The following is a 20,748-nucleotide window of genomic DNA, read 5'->3' on the forward strand; positions in this document are numbered from 1 at the left end:
CCAGTTCCTGCATCCCTTCTTTGTATGTTTTCGTCCCCAGGCATTTTAGTTGCTCTTCTCTGCACTTTTCCCAATGTCTTGAGGGGCAGAGAGAGAGGGGGGGGGGGGGGTACATCTGTTGTGTTTCAAAGAGCAGATTTAGGTCTGCGACACGGTTTTGTCGAAATGCGTTTTCATTGAAGTGTAAGACAGAGAAGCCGAGGATGGACGGAAGGAATGGCCATTCGTCTTAACAGGCTTCTGGACGCAGCAATTTTACCGGCTTCCCTCGACCGAGATACCTCCAAATGATCACCGAGGGGTCGGTGCTTCTTCGGTCGCAGAATTGGCCCCCTCCCAAATACAGCCAAGGGCTGTGAACGATCCTTTGCTTTTCAGCCTCGAATGTATCTGACCCCAAGGGCGCCCATTCCTCCCTCACCCTTGGGGACTAGCTTTCTAAGGTACCGGAGGTGCCCCTCCACACACACACACAACACCGCACACCAAGTCGACCGTTCCCGCAGCCTCCCCCTCGCGCGTATTGTGACGACACAATCGCCGCTGCTTTTGCTCCTTCGCTTCAGCGCCGCGGTCCCGCCTTACGTTCATGCCAGGCGGCAGGCAGGCGGCTGCCAACTTTCAAACAATGCGTGCACGGCGGACTCCACCCCAGCTGGGCGGAGGAAAGGGTTGGGCTGTCAGCCCTCAGCCAACCCTTCAGAGGAGGCGGCCCCGGCCACGGGGGAGCTGCTGGCTGCCGGGGCTGCATTCAGTGCCGCTCCGGGTTCTGGGCAGGGAAAGAGCGAGCGAAGGAGCAGCCCAGCCGGGAACCGCCGGTGGCCCTCTCCGTCCCTGGGGCCGTCAATGGCCCTGATTCAGAGCGCGGCGCAGCTCCGACAGCGTCCCACTCGGCAACCTCCCTCTGAGCGGCGTGAGTGAATGAGGGAGCGATGGGCAACACAGCGCACAAGAGCTTGGCAGGTACTTGGGGCGGGGCGTCGAAGAGCGCCTCGGGCAGTCCCTGCGGAGGTCACACTGGACCGGGAAACCGCTCCGGGAAAGTCCTTTTCCCCCTCCCGAGACAAGGATGCTTCCCTTTGGCTGCTAGGGCTGAGCTGTTCTCTGGTGTCCGCTGGGGTTAAAAGTGGGGGGGGTTGTAGTCCCCCGCGCCTCCTCCGCTCTCTTTTTCTCCTGGGTGAACGGAGCTACCAGTTCCCAGCAAGCCTCTGTCCAACCAAGGGAATTTATTTATTTATTATTTATTTATTTGCATTACCCTTATCAACGCTGTCCGCGCGTCGTTGCAGTTCGCCTGGTGGTGCAAATAGCGGCGGTTTTTTTGGTCGTCTGAGTGTGTGCGTTTTTGTGCTCCGCCTTTCCCCCCCCCTTTGTGGCACGTGTTGCTTTCGGTCCTCCAGTTAGAGCCTGGACTGCCATCTGTCAGAAATGCTGTAGGTAGGGTCTCCTGCTTAGGCGGCGGGGGTGGGGGGCGACGTTGGACTAGAGGACCTTTCAACCCTTCTGTTATTCTGATAAATGAAAATCCTGTGGCCGGAGAATGAGGCCGTGTGGGCTACATCCTCGGCTACGACTGAAATAAGCCGTCGAACGTGGATGGTGTGGCTTTTATAGGCTTAGGTTAGGTTAGGCTATAAGGGAGCTGTAGAGCAGGTAATTTATTTCTATGTATTTACCTGTATGTATTTTTTCTCCCAAAGCTTTGAAGCTTTTTTTGTTTTTAAAACCTGTTTCAATTAAACCCCCCTCCCGAATTTAAACGTTATTTCAGAGCAAGAAATTGAGTTAAATTAGCAGCATTTAGAGACTGCATTTATAGTTTGTCATCCTCTCCCGTGTCCATGAATAAAATTGCACAAAATACTCCATCATGCCTCTTGCAATCTATCTTAAACCCTTGCAGGTGTATCTAGAGCGAAACCCCCCCAGACAGCAGGAATAGTGATAGTCGAGGAGTAGGTTGGATGCTTCTTACTAATAGCTTTTCAGCTTGCAGCGCATGAAGGATTCTTGCTTTTGATTTTGAAAAGCTGCTTCCTTTCAAACAGATAATGGTTAAAAATGGATAAGTGATTTGGTGTCAGAAAAGCTTCATATTTTCCTGGTTAAGAAAAAAAATCCTCTTTAAATACATTTTGACTTGAAAAGGAGAACTGACACTAGTTTTATGAGAATATTATATATCAATCCCAGTTAACATGGGCTAATGTATAAAATGATACCAGTATTCATGATATTCTTCAAAAACAGTCATCCCTAGCAGGCTTTCATGGAAATAATCTCCCTGATAAATCAGTGCCGTTGGCAGATAAATGTGCTTGAATTGACACAGAGGGTTGGGTAGTGTGCACAGTTGGCAGATTAAACATGTACAAGAGGACAGATGCTGGAACTGGTGGCTTTTGTTTAGCAGCCAAGAGACAGACTGGCAGCAGAAATGGCCAATTTCAGACAGAAAAGGCTTCCTTGGAAAGTAGGGTTTTGTCCTTTCTTTTAAACCTTTGTGTCTCTTTAATAGAATGAACCATACTTTTTAAAAACACAAGCATGTTCAGGGTGCCATGTGCCCCCCCCCCCCCAATAACCATTAAAATAAAGACAATGAACTTTAGCAGCAGCTGGGAAGCATTTTGATACCCTGAAACCTCCTCTCCCAAAAAAAAAGGCAGCAGGAGTTTTTCTTACAGAACACTCCAAAGGCAGATTTGCAGCTGAATGGAAAAGACACACACATTGCTATTATGAAAACTGAATCTTATTTTTCTTTTGAAAAGTCTATATGGGTCATTATAAGAGAAAATAATATTGAAATATGTTTATAAATCTGGTGCAGTCCCTGTCTTGGTTTAAAATACATGACTCACACAGCCCATATTGTTCTGTGTTAATGGAAAATGAGTTCTGATTTATGCTTGCAAATGGGTAATTGAGATCCCTCCCTTCATTCTTTTGAATGGGTAACATGAACAGTTGTTGATGAAGAATTAACAGTATTGGATTACTGCTTTGAGGTTTGGTCAGCTTGTCCCCTTTTATTTCCAGCTGCTGGTCTCAATCATTGTTCCTCTTGCTGTTTTTCTTTAAGCACAATATCACATTCAGGATATTTGGATTATGTACTCAAATTGCAGGCAAATTGCCAAATTATGGTTATCCCACAAAGCAGTTATGAAGGCCTCCTGCTGCATGATGGGGCCCAAAGTTTAATATCTCTTTATGGCATGGCAAACTTTGGTGGCTTTAGGGTGCTGGAATTGAAACAGTACCTGTCTCTAGTCTGACATTTACTTGACATTTATGTTTGTTACTTCTTTCTTATCCTTAGGGTTTGAATTACACATCCAAATAAATTGCAGTCACACCCTTCATTCTTCCAGAGGATGTTACTGGATGTCATTCACTCAGACAGTAGTTGTATAATTGAAATGTGGTTTAGATTTTGAATTAACTCTTGATTTGGAGGTGCATGAAACACTGAGATAAATTTCTGACACTGTGCCCCATAAATGCCCACAGTCTGTGTGCATTACAGTAACATATGCAATTTGGACAAGTTATTAGTTCTTAATCCAGCCCTACCGCATAGGATGGTTGGGAAGACAGGGCAGGTAAAAGAAGATCTATGTTTGTTATCCTAGGCTTATTATAGAAAGCATAAGACAAAGGGATAGGTAGAAAGTGACCCGTTCTTGCTAACTAGACCATCAATATAGATTTTCCAGATTATTGTACAAATATAGAAATAAGAGCAACCTTGGACAACAGCGATTTTATAAACAGGCTTAATATTAACTTGCCCACCACTTGAATGAGCTGTAGGGAATTCCATTCATTGAGCATTTTGGTATGTCCATTAGCAATATAAGAATGGGCAAATAACTATAAATATGAATATGCCATTAGAACGATGTGCTATCTGTCACATCACATGACTTCAGAAGAGTGGTGGGAGAGCAAGGCTGAAAAACACCAGTTTTCAATCCTTTAATGTGGGGAAACAATAAGGAGTTCCTACACAAACCCATGAAGAAGGTTCAAAGGTTAATAAAGCTACTTTTCTCATTTTGCTCTGCTTGGCTGCTTATCTTTACAAAATCAGCTTTAGAAAAGAGCAACCTGCATGAATATTAAAGTTAATAACTGCTAGTTTAAACATTCTTGACTCAAAGGACCCTAAGCTCTTATCTAACAAGTATCTTTTTGTGTATCCACATTTTATATCATATATCGTAAAAAACTTGAACAAAGCTTATTTTTGTAATTATAAAAGCCTATTAAGGGTAAGAGTTACAGTGAGTTTAGATTCCATTCTAAGTTTGACTGTCATATATATTATGTATAATACTTTGCACTCAGGTTGAATGAAGACCTCAGTGTCTGAGTTCTAGAAGTGTTCAAATCTGTTCACCATTTTATTGGATAGTATGTTTTAATGTACTATATTATTTTGCATTATATAGATTTTTTGTTTTTATATACTATTCAGAGTCACATAGTTTGAGTTGGGCAGCCATATAAATACATAAAATACATACATGCACAGATCAACAAATAATGTTCATACTTGCAAATATCAATGAACTTTAACTTTTGTTTTTTTAACCTGTTCTGATGCCATCTATTAATAATGCTGAAAAAATGTGTTTTTAAATAGATTTGCACAATTCTTAGTACGTTTGGGGAAAAAATTTGCATTGGAGTGGAGCAGTTAATGTTTATGAAATAAATTCCTAGATTTTGCATAATTAAATTCTTAGCCCTTTTGAAATTGCAGGGAGATAAAGAAAAGCATGTAATTCACAAAAGATTTCAAATGAAAAAGAGTATTTGAATTGCATTAACTTAATATATTTCTTACAATTCTGGCTTTGACATGCAAACAATTTTATAAGATTCTAGACAATCTGTAACTTGTTGGGTCAAGGCTGACCAGTGTGATATGAGTACAAGCTTCTTATGTTCACTTATTAGAAGATTTCAGGGGCAGTTATGAATGAGGATCACATGTCATTTAAGAGATATGCCTTACCTGAACAGGGAGACACAGTTAGGCAAAAAGTCATAGGGAGCAGCAGCGACTTCCAATTTCCTGTCAGCTTCCTCATTAAATTTCCTTGTGGGAAGCTGGCAGTGAGCATCAGAAATTCCTTTTCCCTTCTCTTCCCTTCCTTTCCCACAGGAAGGGAGGAAGCAAGGGATTACTCAAGTGACTGGGAAACTTTAATGGAACATTGAAAACAAGGATCACATTATTGTAGCAGCAGCCTGGTAGCACTGAACCAGCTACAACTTCCCCAAATTTCTTTCCCTCACGAGTAATTGCTCCCAGTGTTTTATAAGTTAGCCCATTTGAGAAACCTATGGGTGACAAAGTTTTGTCCTATGGTGCACCATTTTACTGAAAGGTTACAGACACAAGAGTTGAATAGTAGTATAGATGGCATATGCATTTCACATTCTCTAGATATGCATCTCCCCCCCCACATATATACATGGTATAGGTAATGTTGATGCTCCATTTGAAATGTGCTTTTTTCATTCAAGTGGCATCTTTGTATTTTACCCTAACAGTTGCTGGAGTGTTAGAAATTCTTCTGTGCATCTTTAAATTCTTGGACCAGCTCCTATATGAAGATGCCATGGGTGTTTAGAAAGACTGTGCAACAATTCTAGAATCCTTGGGAGTCTTCAGTATCACATAACAAAGGGTGAAGAGCTCTTTGGGTATATGGTGTTTTTTGCTTATTGAAGCAAATATATCTCTTGCCCTAGTTGACTAAAGAGGCAACTATTGTTACAAACGCATGGAAGATACAAATAGTAGACTAGCACTTAAGCAGAATGATAAATCTATGCTTTACAGATATTTGCTGAGTTTATTTTGTTTTCTTAAATTTGACATGAAAAGCTGAAATTGATACTTCTGTTCTAATTGCATGCAGAGAAAACCCAGATACTGTACATTATTCTCACTAACATCATAGAGAAATTCCAAGTAATCAAAAAGCCTATATTTTCCATGTCTGTGTCCTTTAAAGTGTTAGATCCCAAATGAGTCCTGCTTATTTGGGAGATGATAATTATAGAATTACACTTTTAACACTTAACATTGCTTCTTGGAAGGGAGGAATTGGTTTTAACATCTGCTTAATTAGTAATTTGGTACACAGAAAATGGAGGCAATTCACATACTAACCATAGTAGAGAAAGTGCTAGAAAATCTCTGATAACATGAAAATGTTTCTTATGTCCATGAAATTGTTTTTGGCAGTAGTGTAGAAGTGGTTTGTCATTGCTACCTTCTGGGATTTTTTTTTTAAAATTTCCCAAACTTAGCTTAAATATCTGAGTTCTTTTCGTGGTCATTTATTCAAGGACTTACCAGGTCTGACTCTGCTTAGCTTTTGAATATTAGCTAAAGTTAATATCAGCTAGGTACTACTATAAACTGTAATGGCTAATAAAACAGTATTTTATGTTGTCTCAGAGCTATTTGAATAAAGAAATAAAAGTGTAAGTAATATTCTAGAATAGTGAGAATAACTAAGTTGAGATAAGAGATTGCAGACATCGAAAATGCTTTCACCAATAAAATGAACATCTCTCCTAATCTTCTGTATTTTTTAATCCATAGATCTTAGATTGCCTACTAACCAATGGTCACCATGCAGACTTACCTGGATAAATGACTCTCTGATTCATTTAGTGGAATTCTTGAATTATATCTGCTTGTTGCTTTTATTTGGTATCAGTGAATAACCTGAACTCAAAATCTGAAGAGAGGCATGTGGCAAAGAGAGAGAGGAAAAAAATGGTTTATATCATGTCAACAAGCTCACTGTGATCTTTTCAGATCCTTGCAAAATTTCTCCCTTGTCCATGCTCAAATGCTATAAATAAATATTATTTATTACCTTATTGTTGGAGATAAGTTGTGATGTGGGCCATCTATTCCACTGGATAGTAGCTGTCAGATGACCTTTAAGAGTGCAGATTTCAAGTTTGTTTTTCTTCATTCTGTTCCCAATAAAGCAAGTGTATGTGGACAAGACTTTGTTCTGACTTGACAAACTGGCAGAAAGGCAGTATCGATGTCACTGGATGGTATAACATTGGCCACAAGTTTAATTGTGTGATACTTTGTGGGTGTATAGTGATGACAGTTTGAGCCAAATTTTTCTTTTTCTAAATGAGATGATAACTTGCTATCTGTTCCTGGGGAGATCTTGTTTCACTAACTCTTTGATACTCTTTTAGTCTTCATTTTACATTTTCTTCCTCTTTGTTAAATAGTCTTGCACATTTGGAAAATAATTTGGAAGAAATGCTTCATATTCCATATATGCAGAATTTCCTGATTATTCATTAAAGCAAGGGTTCCCAATCCCCAGTTCATGGACCAGCATGCCAGAAAATGGTCTGCACAAACAAACAAAGTCCCATCCGCGGGATGCGGGCAGCACACAAAATCATGCCCCTTCTGGTCCATAGAAAAATCTCTCTCCATGGAACTGGTTCCTGATGTCCGAAAGGTTGGGGGCCACTGCATTAAATGTATCTTTTCTTTTACATATACTGAGAGCATTTGCACCAAGACAAACTCCTTATGTGTCCAATCACACTTGGCTAATAAAGAATTCTACTCTATTCTAAAATATTCCCATTTTTTTCCAGATTTCTATTTAAGCCTGAAAAAATGTGTTAGAAAATTAGGAATTGAATTATCTTTAATTAGTTATCTCCTTAAGCCAGCAATATACTGGTTAGTACTTGAGAGATCATCAGAAAATATTGAAACCCTTTGCTAGTCATGGGATTCACAGAAACATCCTGAAAATCACTTCCATGTTGTACTAAGAAAAATGTATGGATGTGTTCCTGAAATTGACTGGAAGACTTTAACTGACCTTTTTTTATGTGTGAGCATTCTCTCTCAATACTACCTACTGTGCCTTTTTGTCAGGTGATAGTATATCCATCAAGATGTGTGTATTGAGGGAGCACTGGAAAGGCATAAATATTCCTAACATTGCAACAAATATTTCAATAATTAGCATTCATAACCACCATATTTGACCAGACACATAATGTCTCAATGTCTCTTAGGACAAAGGATTTAACTGTTAAAGGTTTTTCTTTCCTTTTATTAATTGAAAATCCCATTAATGCTGGAATCTTCTTTTTGAAATTATTGCAAAACTCTGTTTTGTGATTTGAGAAGCATTTAAAATAAACATTCATACCTTGCATAGTTCCAGGAGGTTTCTTTTGTTGAACAACAACAACAAAAAAGACCCGGCCTTATTATATTATTATTATATTATAGTATCCAACAGATGGTCAAGCTGGAAATGTACAGTTTAAAAACATTTCATGTTAAGTCACCTTTTCCAACCTGCTTCCCTCTAAATGACCGTTCTGGGTAAGTCCATACATATGGAAGGCATATAGATGTGAGACATGCGAAATGTAAAAGTAGATGTTACACACGATGGCTTAATGTAATTATGAAAAATAGCTGGTTGGTTTCCTGAGTTCAGAGCTAATACCGTGTTTCTCATATAATAAGGCTGGGTTTTTTTTTTTTTTTTGAGCCCCACCAAAACGGCTAGGTTGTCTTTTCGAGGGTGAATTAATTTCTCTTCCCCCGTGCACCCTCGCCTAGAGCGCCCTGCGGGCAGCCACACCTCACCACCAGCCACTCCTAACGACCAATCATGGTGGAGTGAGGAGGGCTCCCTACCCCCGCCAAGCGCCTTTGCTGCAGACCCGGGTATGGTGTTGGTTGCAGGCCAGGTCAGCAGGCGGGTGGTGGTGGTGTGGATGTCGGCCTCGGCAGGGCACTTTAAATCATGAGAACTTCAGCGCCCGCCGCTGCTACTTCCTCTGCCACTCTTGCTTTCCCTTTGCATTCCTCCACCAGCAGAGTTTCAGCTGTTTCTTGGGCAGGGGAGCTGCCTCTGTAGCTTCCACTATTCCCACTGGCGCTGGTACCGCTCTCGCCAGTGCCGTCTCCAAAAATGGCAGCGGCGGCGGGAACCGTGGGAGCTACAGAGGCGGCTCCCCCGCCCAAGAAGCAGCTGAAATGCTTCCACGGTTCCTGCCGGTGCTACCAGTGTTCTCTCACTAGCGCCAGCGGGAACCGTGGAAGCTATGGAGGTGGCTCCCCCACCTGAGAAGCGGATGAAACGCTTCCACGGTTCCCGCCAGTGCTGCTGCTGTTCTCTCACCAGCATCAGCGGGAACTCTGGAAGCTACAGAGGTGGCTCCCCCGCCTGAGAAGCGGCTGAAACACTGCCGGTGGAGGAATGCGAAGGGAAAGCAAGAGCAGCGAAGGAAGCAGCGGCGGCAGGCGCCGAAGGTCTCGCGATTTAAAGTGTCCTGCCGAGGCTGACATCCACGCCGCCACCACCCGCCTGCTGACCCAGCCTACAACCAGCACCATACCTGGGTCTGCAGCAAAGGCACTTGACAGGGGTAGTGAGCCCTCTGCACTCCACCATGATTGGCTGTTAGGAGTGGCTGGTGACGAGGCGTGGCTGCCCGTGAGGCGCTCCTAAAGGCAAGTTTCCCCCTGCCCTCCCCCCCAATTTCGCATGTTTTAAAATATGCCTAAATTTGGAGGGAGGGGCTTAATTTCATTTTATCCCTAGAAAACATGCTGGGTCTTCCCATTGGGGGGGGAACGATATATTGTTAGACAAACACAGTATAAGACGTATCATTAACAGATTTCCCTTGATGGCATCTATCTTCAGCTTTGCTCTTCTAAACTTTTCTCTCCTCACGAGTTTTAATTTCTCATCTGTTAGACTGATATTTCTTTTTTCCCTTTTTAATGGAAAAAAAGTTCTGTGTCATTTTAGAAAGTATCACATTTATTTTCCAATAGAAGAGAATATTTATAGCTCAGGGTTGAACTGTGGGATCCTTAGTGCTCTCTGGGCCTGGTGGTTTTCTTGTAAACTTTTCATTGCCAAACTAGGTAACAACATTAATGCCATTTGTTGATGTTTCCTAGTTTAGTAATGAAACCAAGCTCAGGGAACACCAAGGGTCCCACATTTATTTTCACATTAGTTTTTGTAGATAATGAAGATTTGTTCATCTCTGAAGTTCAATGAGATTTTATGTTTTCACTGCATCTGGCTTTATTCAGTTTCTCTTTAGAGAACCTGAATGATAGATTTCCAGAAGTGCTGAAAAACTTTCCAGCTTGTTCAGGATAACATCAGAAAAAGTAGTTGAATCTCTGAACTGGACCACCTCTCAGACTGAGAGGCCAGTAATAAAACACCTATCTATACTGGATTGTTCAAAAATCACAGGAATGGAGGGAAGGTTAGAAGGCTATGAATCATTTTGGATAACCAGTGGTAGGCATGGGAAACCTGAATAGTTTGGCCAAACTTTGAACCATATAGTACTGCTGGACTGCATCTAACAGTTAGACCTTGGATTTTTTTCAATTCCAGGAAAAAATATTGCAGCTTAATAGCTACAGCAACATTTGTTTTTCTTTCTTCAGATGAATCTGAAATGGAAGGGATGGGGGACAGAAGGAGTAAACATAGTTGGCAGCCTTTATGGACAAATACTTGAAATTGAAATGTCTCCTGGGTCCAGTATTTGACTATGTTATTAAATGAATTGCTTTATTTCTAATGCATCCACTTAGTCATGGCGTAAGCACCTAGCATCTATCATCAATGAGAGAAAGGGCCTGATAACATTGTATTCTTCTTCCTCCACACAAACAAAGAAATTGCTATTAATTTCTAAGGCATTTTTATGCAACTAACATCCCTGCTATACATAATTAAATCCAAAATAAATTCAGTGACATATTGAATCCAGCTTTGCTGAGGTCATCTTGGATTATTCAGGCCTGCCTGCATTGAACCAGTTTGGTATAGTGGTTAAGGCACCAGGCTAGAAACCAGGAGACCATGAGTTTTAGTCCCGCCTTTGCCATGAAAAACAGATGGATGACCTTGGGCCAATCATTCTCTCTCTCAGCCCAACAGAGTTTGGTTGTTGTATGGAAAATGGGAGGAGAAAGGTGTGTTGGAGATATTTGCCACTTTGAGTTATTTTTTAAAAATGACAAAGGTGGGATATAAATAAATAAACTATTCAAATAGGTTCATGTTCTGGCCTATAGAATCTTTCCAGACTGACCAGTGGCATTTACTTCCAATGTCTGGGGGGAAAAAAACTCAGGTAGCCATGCTTGTTTCACATACCATTAAAAATAGGGTGGGCATCCTATACCACAGGGTATTCTCCTGGAATGGAGCCTAGTTTCTATTCTTTACAGTGGGAATATGATTGTGTTTTCTGAACAGCCTTTTTAAGCACCAAGTCTTAGCCCTGCCTTTGGATTGCCTTTGAGTTTCCATGAGTTTGACCAGCTTACCATTTGCACTTTGCTTAAAACGTTTCACTTCTGTTTGAGAGTTTGTATGTTTACATAAAGGGCTGGATATCCTGTTTAGACACATGATTTTTGGCACCTTTGAAAACAATTAAGATTTTTGGATTATTCATTCACATTCTTTTGTTTCAGTGTTAAAGTTTTATAGTCTTGTTTAGAGAAAGTGAACATCCATGTATGATTTACAGCGATGGTTCCTGTGCAAGATTTCAAAAAGTCCCTCATCATCATCTTAATTCCCCCCCCCAAATCTTATCATAATCAAACATAAGAACAAACATGCTTGTCTTTAACACCAAACAAATTTAACTGTTTCTAAATAAAGGAAACAACAGGGTTGGGAGCTAGCAGGGACAAGAGAGATGAAAAGCGTCTGTTTCACAGAAGGATAAAAAGAGTAAGAAAGTATTAATGGAACATTTTCACTTGTCACAGATTTCACTTTTTATAACTTGAGATTATTGGGCTACTTGGTTCTAAGTCATGACCTCTTTTGTGCTATTAGGATATGCTGATTTTATTCAAAAAATACATAAGGCAAATTTGGTCTCAATAATGTTTTGAGGGGAATTACATGCAAAAGTTACATTAATTACATGCAAAGATTGAGGGCATTAGAAGAAAGGGATTACAGAGAATGAGGTGGCTGGATGGAGTCACTGAAGCAGTAGGTGTGAGCTTATATGGTCTCCAGAAGATGGTAGAGAACAGGAAGGCCTGGAGGAATGTTGTCCGTGTGGTCACAATGGGTCAGACACAACTTTGCAACTAACAACAACACATGCAAAGTGGGACCTATTTTCACTTCCCAGGGCTGGATAGAAGATGAATGTTATCAGAAAGCTTTCCCCCCCATTTTTTAAAAACAGCTGCTTGAGATTTCCCTTATAACAATTCAAATTACTATAATAATAGGAATCTGCCTCTTTGGTATTCCCTCCCCTCTTTCCTTGCCCCAAAAGATGCCTATCTGTCAGCATTGGAATTCTTAGAAAGTTAGATAAAGGACACATTGGATAAAAACAATCCTTCAGAATAATATAACCCATTATTTTCACATTTCTACTCTTTTGGGAGTAGGGAGCCTTATTTAATGTAAGTCAGCATATGTTCTTCTGTATTCCTTTCTGATAATTTTTTGCCTGTGTGTTCTCTGAACGGCCACAATTTATATCTGGCTTTTTAAAATGATACCTAAAACTAATCTGATCATGTCAATTCCTTTTTCTTCATTTTTTGAACTTGAATTGCGCACACTTCAGGGAGCAGGGAATAATAACATGAAAATCATTCTGTTTTGGTTCATGTATAGTTGCAGTAGAAATCCAAATTTAGATCTTATGCAGGGTATAAAAAAATTCACAAACTGGTTTGGCATATACATCATCTGTTTCAGTTTAATATAATTTAAATATAAAGCTGTACATCATTTGTATAGTCGAATAGAGTAAACTAATCTAAAATAGTTGGAAACAAGCATCAGCAGTAAATACTATGATTCAAGTATGAGAAAGTAAATGTTAATACTTATTTATTGATAGAGTTTACATTTTAATTAAACTTAGACATCTGTAACAAATGAAAAAAATTCTGTATCTTGTAAACTGAAACTCTACCCAAAATGGTAACAGACCTCTTCATCTCTTTCCAGACTCTGTCTCTGAAAAGGATAAAGAATAGAAACCTGTAGGAATCCAACATATATGATTATTTAGAGACACTTATATTTCATTTTTATTGTGATTTGGGTTCTGCTGAATTCCATGAGTATATCTTGTTAACTGTGACTGGGCCCTTCTTTGGAACGGATGGTGTTTTCCAGTTCTCACCTGGTTCAAGTTCATGTAATGATTAAGGTCTTTTCCAATTAGGAAAAAATAAAAAAGTTATTCTGTTTTTGCAGCTGTTGTTCAGTTTAATTTCCCAAGTGACTGCTGTTTCTCTTTCTAATGTCAAGTCAAAGTTTTTGTAGGAGCAGGTGACATGAAGTTCATACATTGAGAAAAATAGTCTTAAGTATTCAAAGCTAACTAATAATCGTTTTAGTTTTCAGCAAAGCAAAACAAATTGGGAAAGGGAGATCTCTTACATTTATTTACTCATTGTTTGTTTAATTTTTTCTTGTTGCAATTATATAATTGCAGATTTTTAAGTGTTATTTCTGTGAGTTGAAGAGTCTTCCAAATAACTTTCATCTGGTTGTAGTCTTTTAAGCTTGGTCAGGGGAGTTTATACAGGAAGGTAGCCCTTTACTCACTCACAACCTGATTATTGCTGCCAATTTTATCCATTTGAGGAGGCTCTTGCATCAGCTTAAAAACAGAGGTCCCAAACTTGGCAACTTTAAAACTTGTGGACTTCAACTCCCAGAATTCTCCACCCAGCTGGCTGAAGCTCCAATCCAAAAAGAAATCCCTTTGGCGGAAAAACAAATCTGGTCACATTCCCAACTTTAAAAGCCGATACAAAAATTTATGCCACCAGATAAAGACTGAATGTACCAATTATTACACTAAACAAGAGGAAAACCTTCTATGCACCAATTCCACCCACGCTTTCTACAATTTTGTAAACAACAAACTAAAAGACTCAAGGTCCATTCCACCCCTGAAAGGACCTAATGGTAAAGACTGCAACGATGACACCATTAAAGCCAACCTCTTTAACACATTCTTTGGCTCTAAGTTAAAGAAACTATGATTGCTTGGGGGAAGAATTTTGGATATGGGATTGATTTAGAGAAATGGCAAAAATTGTGGTCTCAAAATTATAAAATGACAATGTCAACAGCATATAAAGAAAATTTGTATAAGATGTTTTACAGGTGGCATTTTCCCCGACAAGAATAGCAAGAATGTTCAAGAACAAATCCGAAAAATGTTGGAAGTGTCATCAGACACCTGGCTCATTTTACCATATGTGGTGGACCTGTGCGGATGCCAAAAAATACTGGACTAAAATCCACATGTGGTTGGAGAAAATGACGAAAAAACATATAGACTTGAAACCAGAGATATTTTTATTGGGAATCTTACCTGAAATATATAGTAAAGATTTGAAATACCTGATTGTAAATGTATTAACAGCGGCTAGGATTGTATTTGCTAAAAACTGGAAAAATGAGAAGATACCATCACAGGAGGAAATCATTAAGAAAATATTGGAATGTGCTGAAATGAGTAGATTGACATTTGAAATTAGAGAACAAGAGGATAAACAATTTTATAAAATTTGGGATCTTTTCTATCAATGGTTAGATAATAAAGTACAGTAGTGAAATATGTAGATTTTTAGAAAATAATAAATATATAAAGATGTACTTCTTTCTTATTATAACTACAAAATGATTATAGGATAGATTTGAGATGATAATATGAACTGTTATACAATAAATTAAGTAAATTATGGTTATCTTGTAAAATATGAATGAATAAAAGTATAGTCAAATGATTGATTAATAATGATACTAAGGTATTTAGTTTTTGATTGACAATATGAGATTATATGTAATGTAATTGTAATTGAAGACTATGAAATGGAAGCACAAAACAATTTGTAAACCAACCGGCACACTGTATGTACATATATGGAAGATGGCTTGATGTTTTTATGTTTTGTTTATGTTTGTTTTTTAAAAAACCAATAAATTTTTTAAAAAAACAACAACACATTCTTTGGCTCATTCTTTGTAAACAGCAATGGATCATGCCCAATATTTCCTAGTCAAACCACAGACAACTACAATGATCTAATACATATCGATTTTACAGAAGACAATGTTGAAAAAGCACTATGCAATCTAAAACCATCTCTATCTATTGGACCGGACGGAATATGTGCCTGCTTCTTAAAAAAGCTATCCACTGCCATAGCAGAACCTCTAAGCATAATCTTTGAAAAATCTTTCAGGACCAGCTCCTTGCCAAACCTATGGTCATTAGCCACGGTCATCCACATTTTCAAAAAGGGAGACCCCAGCCTAGTTGAAAATTACAGACCAATATCTTTATGTTGCGTCATCTGTAAAGTTATGGAATCAATTATTAACCAATCCATTATCCTCCACTTAGAGACAAACAACCTACTCTCTAACAAACAATTTGGTTTCAGAAAAAAATTATCCTGTAATCTGCAACTCCTACACTGCAAAAACATATGGACTACACAACTTGATCAGGGCAAAGCAATTGACGCTATTTACATAGACTTCTGTAAAGCCTTTGATTCAGTGGTACATGACAAACTACTCCTAAAACTAAAATCTTATGGCATCTCTGGACACCTGCATAGCTGGATAGATGCATGCCTGTCAAACAGGCAACAAATGGTCAAAATAGGGAACACCCTATCAAATCCTGTACCTGTCAATAGTGGTGTCCCCCAAGGCAGCATTCTAGGACCAACTCTCTTTATACTTTACATAAATGACCTCTGTGATCATATTAAGAGCAAGTGTGTTCTTTTCACTGATGATGTAAAGCTATTCAACACCACTGACAATATTGCTACTCTTCAAAATGACCTTAACTATGTGTCGGAATGGTCAAACAAATGGCAACTTCAAATCTCAACAAACAAATCCTCTGTCTTACATATTGGCAAAAAAAAATCAGAAAATAAAATACAAGCTGAATAATCAAGACCTTGTTGATGACCCCAACTATGTCAAGGACCTTGGAGTACTCATCTCTAATGATCTAAGTGCCAGAGCCCACTGTAACAACATAGCCAAAAAGGCATTAAGAGTTGTTAACCTAATCCTGAGTAGCTTTTTCTCCGGTAATATCACACTACTAACTTGAGCATACAAAACATTTGCTAGACCAATACTTGAATACAGCTCATCAGTCTGGAATCCACATTACATAATGGATATTAATACAGTCGAGAAAGTCCAGAAATATTTCACGAAAAGAGTTCTCCACTCCTCTACTCATAGCAGAATACCTTATGCCACCAGATTTGAAATTTTAGATGTAGACAACCTAGAACTATGCTGCCTTTGGTCCGATCTAAGTATAGTACATAAAATTATCTACTGCAATGTCCTATCTGTCAATGAATACTTCAGCTTCAACCACAACAATACAAGAGCACACAATAGATACAAACTCAAGGTAAACCGCACCAAACTTGATTGCAGGAAATACGAATTTAGCAACAGAGTGGTCAATGTCTGGAATACTCTACCCGACTCTGTGGTTTCTTCCCCAAACCCCCAAAACTTTAACCTTAGACTGTCTACTATTGTCCTCACACCTTTCCTAAGAGGTCTATAGGGGGTGTGCATAAGTGCACCAACGTGCCTACCACCCCTGTCCTATTGTTTCTTTTTTATTCGTATCTATTACATGTATTCATAACCATGTTTATACTTATACCTGTTTTCTAATACCTGCTTAACAAATAAATAAATAAATAAATTCTGGGAATTGAAGTCCATAAGTCTTAAAGTTGCCAAGTTTGGAGACCTCTGGCTTAAAATGTTAGAAGTCTACTTGTTCTGCCTCGAAGTCTAGCAATGGAGCAATGCTGTGACAAATTCTATAAATGGATATAGTGATTTCTGTATTTTCATTATTTACATAAAAATAGCATTATTCCTTAGAAACTAGTTCCTGTAGCATTTAGTAGATTAAAAATGAATTGTCATAAAATTAATATGATATTGTGAGCCAAAATATTGGTTAAATAAAATAAAATGGAAATTCTGGAAATCATCCCACTATGTTCAGACACGAACTCATCACTTTGGATTTTCTCTTTTAGAAAGTATAATTGCTTTGATACTTTTGTCTCTGAGTACCTGTCTAATGGTTACTGGGTTAAATGAGTAAGAGATTAATGAAAAGGTACCCAGTGTTTTAAAAATGGTAGAAAGAGATAATCAAATTTTAATCTTATTTTTCCTCATACTTTGACTAAATGTGATGGTAACCTTTTCAAAAAATTACTGTGATTTACATCTCACTTTCATCTAATCAATTTTTTCAACCTATGGGGAATAATTAGACAGCTACCTTGATCTTTTTAAATAGTATTTTCTCATGCCAGAAGTTGGTCCCATGTTGGCCAGGACAGGGAATTGTAAGTCTCGTAAAATAATGTAACAAGAACTCAATAGTTGGCATAAACAAGGTGAACTTATTTTAAATCTTCCTGTAAGTAGGTACTCCTGGGAAGTTAATATTTAATTTTTGCTAGTGGGCAGAGATGTAGACTACTTGTGAAATATTTATTTCATGTTGTTCCATGTGCTCATAATATTAAAGTCTATGGAATAATTGTTTTTAATTATGTTTCATATTGATTATTCATCAGAACTCAGTCAATACATTTCTGAATTGTTTTATTTCGGCTTTGGAGAAGTGGTTCTCTCTACAGACTTACCGTATCTATTTAATCTCCTTTTGTCCCTTACAAAGAAAAAGCATTTACAGTTTCTCATGTGAAGTTTCTTCTTACTTTGCTTTGGCTTGAGGAACAAGGAAAACAACCAAGCTGTAGATAGAGAAACTTTGGAAATAAAGTGCATAACCTTAAAGGCAAATAAAGATTTTTCAGATAGCAAAGGTTTTTTCTTTCTTGTTCATTTTGGTTGCCCAAGTAGTTAATAGTTTAATTTAGTAGATGAAATTTTCATGTGTAAAGCATACACTGATGCACAGAAATCGCTATTTGTAATCACCCTGAAAATAGAAGCTATTGATAGAAGAATTTGGCTGTGTTTAGATTTAGATTTTGTGTGTTAACATTCTGCTCAATAAGGAATGCTGTGTATAATTTTTCATTTGAAAAAATATATCTCCTTATAAATCTAATTTTGGGTACTTCAAACAAAGCATGTCTCAAAAATCTCCTCCCATATTTTTAGAAATTACTGTTTTGCCTATTATAGAAATGTTTACTTTTTCAAATAGGGATTTATTATTGATTCAATTTGCATCTATTTATATGGATTGTGGAAATACCAGCTTTTTATCTGTCTCTTGTTTTTAATGTAGTGCACTTCATTTGTACTTCACATAGTTATTTAAACACACACACACACACACATACACACACACACGAGTACAAAAATAACTTTCATAGTTCTTATTCATAAATTTCAGGGGACTGATTTCTGTAACACTTTTAAATGAAGTAAATTTAATTTATAGTCTTTATATTGAAGCAGACAATTGACCAGTTTAGTCCAGTATCATTTGCTTTAAGAGATGGCTCCTCAAGGATTTCAACCACACAATTCTGAACTACTTGTAACCTGAGATCCTTTTAACTGGAAATACCAAGTATTGAATGTAAGACTTCCTTTATGTGAAAACTGTGTTTTTTCCATGGCACAAATGATGAAGACATCTCCATTTTCTAGAAGCTGTGTATATAAATCTCTCCTTCTTTAAACTCTTCTAGTGATCAGTAACATAAAACCGTTGCTGGTACTGACTTCCAAATGTAGTCAGTAAAACGGAGCTCGGTTCTGCTGGTGTGCTGCTCAGCTCTCATTTTTTAAGTCTTTTGTATACTCACTATAAGCTGTACATTCCTTGATCCAAGATTTGTTGTTGAGAATATTCACAGCATTTGGAGTCTGACGTAAGTGAAGTATGACACTAGAACATTTCTGAGCCTCTGAAGTATATTGTGTTCCTTACATTTTCCTGTGCCTTTTGCCACATTGCCAAATTCTCCCACATATCTTCTGTTTCGGTATCATCTGTCTTTGAAAATGCTTGTCAGAATTGCAGATCTTTGAGGACAGTTTTATGAGGTTCTGGAGCAGTAAAGATTACTGGTCATAATTTTTCAAAATGAAATGGCTGATTATCTAACTTCTCAAATTACGCTCCATAGAGAAGATTTTTTGATTTTGATATGACTAATGGAAGAAAGTGGGGTAAGGATTATAGGCCAAACTGTGCCCAAACTAAAACCATCTATGACTATCTGCAGTTAACACTTGCAGTAAAATAGGTGCAATTTGTATTCTCATCATGTTATGTGTCATTCTCGGTATTTGTAAGTTAAAGCTTGAACTTGGATCATAGCTACATTTTTTTCCGTGTTACACAAAAATTGGATAATTTCTTTCTCTTCTTCAGAACCATATCCTTCATTACAGGTAATCCTCAACTTACAACTGTTTATTTAGTGACTGTTCAAAGTTACAATGGCACTGAAAAAAATGTGTCTTATGACCATTTTTCACAGTTATGACATTTGCAGCATTCCCATGATTATGTGATCAAAATTCAGATGCTTGGAGCTGGTTCATTGATCACCTTTTGTCATCTTCTGACAACAAAATTAATGGAGAAGCCAGATTCACTTAACGACCGGGTTACTAACTTATCAACTGAAGCGGTTCACTTAACAACATTGGCACGAAAGGTCAAAAACTGGGGCAAAACTCACTTAATAAATGTTTCACTTAACAGCAGAAATTTTGGGTTCAATTGTGGTTATAAGTGTTCATTTTATTTAAAGGTGAAATTATATTCACATATGCACAACATTTATCTTACCTTCATTTCTTTTCTCCAGAAGCAAGGACTCTTCATCCAACTAGATGGCAACACTTTGTTAATCTGGGATTATCTCAAAAAAATTAGATCTCATTAATAACTGGATGAGAAACCTGAGAATATTCCCAAAATGGTATGCTAGACTGCAAGAGTAACAAACGATTTAATTTATTGTTGACAAGACAACTATCTGTCCATATTCATGAAATCACTAGTAATTGAACTTAGTTCTCAAGAAATTAAATGCTTTTCCCCCCCTTTTTTTAAAAAAAACCCTTCGTCTTTGACTCAAAAGTGGTTCTAAAGCTTTTCTTACTGCTATCTTTTTTGCCTCAGTCCCAGGAATTTCTCTTTGAGGGCAAAGGGAGGCAAGAATGGACCTTTTGGTGCTAGAGTTCTGACTTGAGAATTTTGATTTTAAAAAGTTGACACTTGCACAATTCACAAATTGCACTTTAGGCTTGAACCTAGCCATTGAGGTTGTTCCCACAATTTATGATTTTGCAGGTTGCCACTTATTGCAAATTATAACTCCAGCCTATGATTTAGCATGATCTGTAGGCCCATGCATAATGTACATCAGTTTCTATTGGACAATCCTCAGTTGAAATCTCCATCCCAGGCAGGAAAACACACTGTGCTAAGGCCTTGGAAATGTCCTTTTCCTTTTCAGTTTCTTTTTTTTTCTCATCCTGAGGGAAACAATATTTTAATGCACTGAATTATTGTAATTAACAAATTCTGCTTTGGAATTCTGCTTAATAACTGATAAACCATTACAACTTT

General features: G+C 38.1%; 1 protein-coding gene across 1 annotated transcript in view; it reads left to right on the top strand.

The window, feature by feature from the left end:
* The first annotated feature begins 626 nt into the window (after positions 1-626).
* The window catches only part of NEURL1B (neuralized E3 ubiquitin protein ligase 1B), a 67,755-nt gene continuing 47,633 nt past the window's right edge, over positions 627-20,748 (top strand). Inside the window, exon 1 of the mRNA XM_026688244.2 lies at positions 627-963. Within this exon, the coding sequence (XP_026544029.1) occupies positions 933-963 (31 nt within the window). The 5' untranslated portion in view covers positions 627-932. The remainder of the gene's footprint in view (positions 964-20,748) is intronic.

Source organism: Notechis scutatus, chromosome 2 (assembly GCF_049901735.1).
Source record: "Notechis scutatus isolate UNSWTSFEM ecotype Mainland chromosome 2, rNotScu1.2, whole genome shotgun sequence".
NCBI lineage: Eukaryota > Metazoa > Chordata > Lepidosauria > Squamata > Elapidae > Notechis > Notechis scutatus.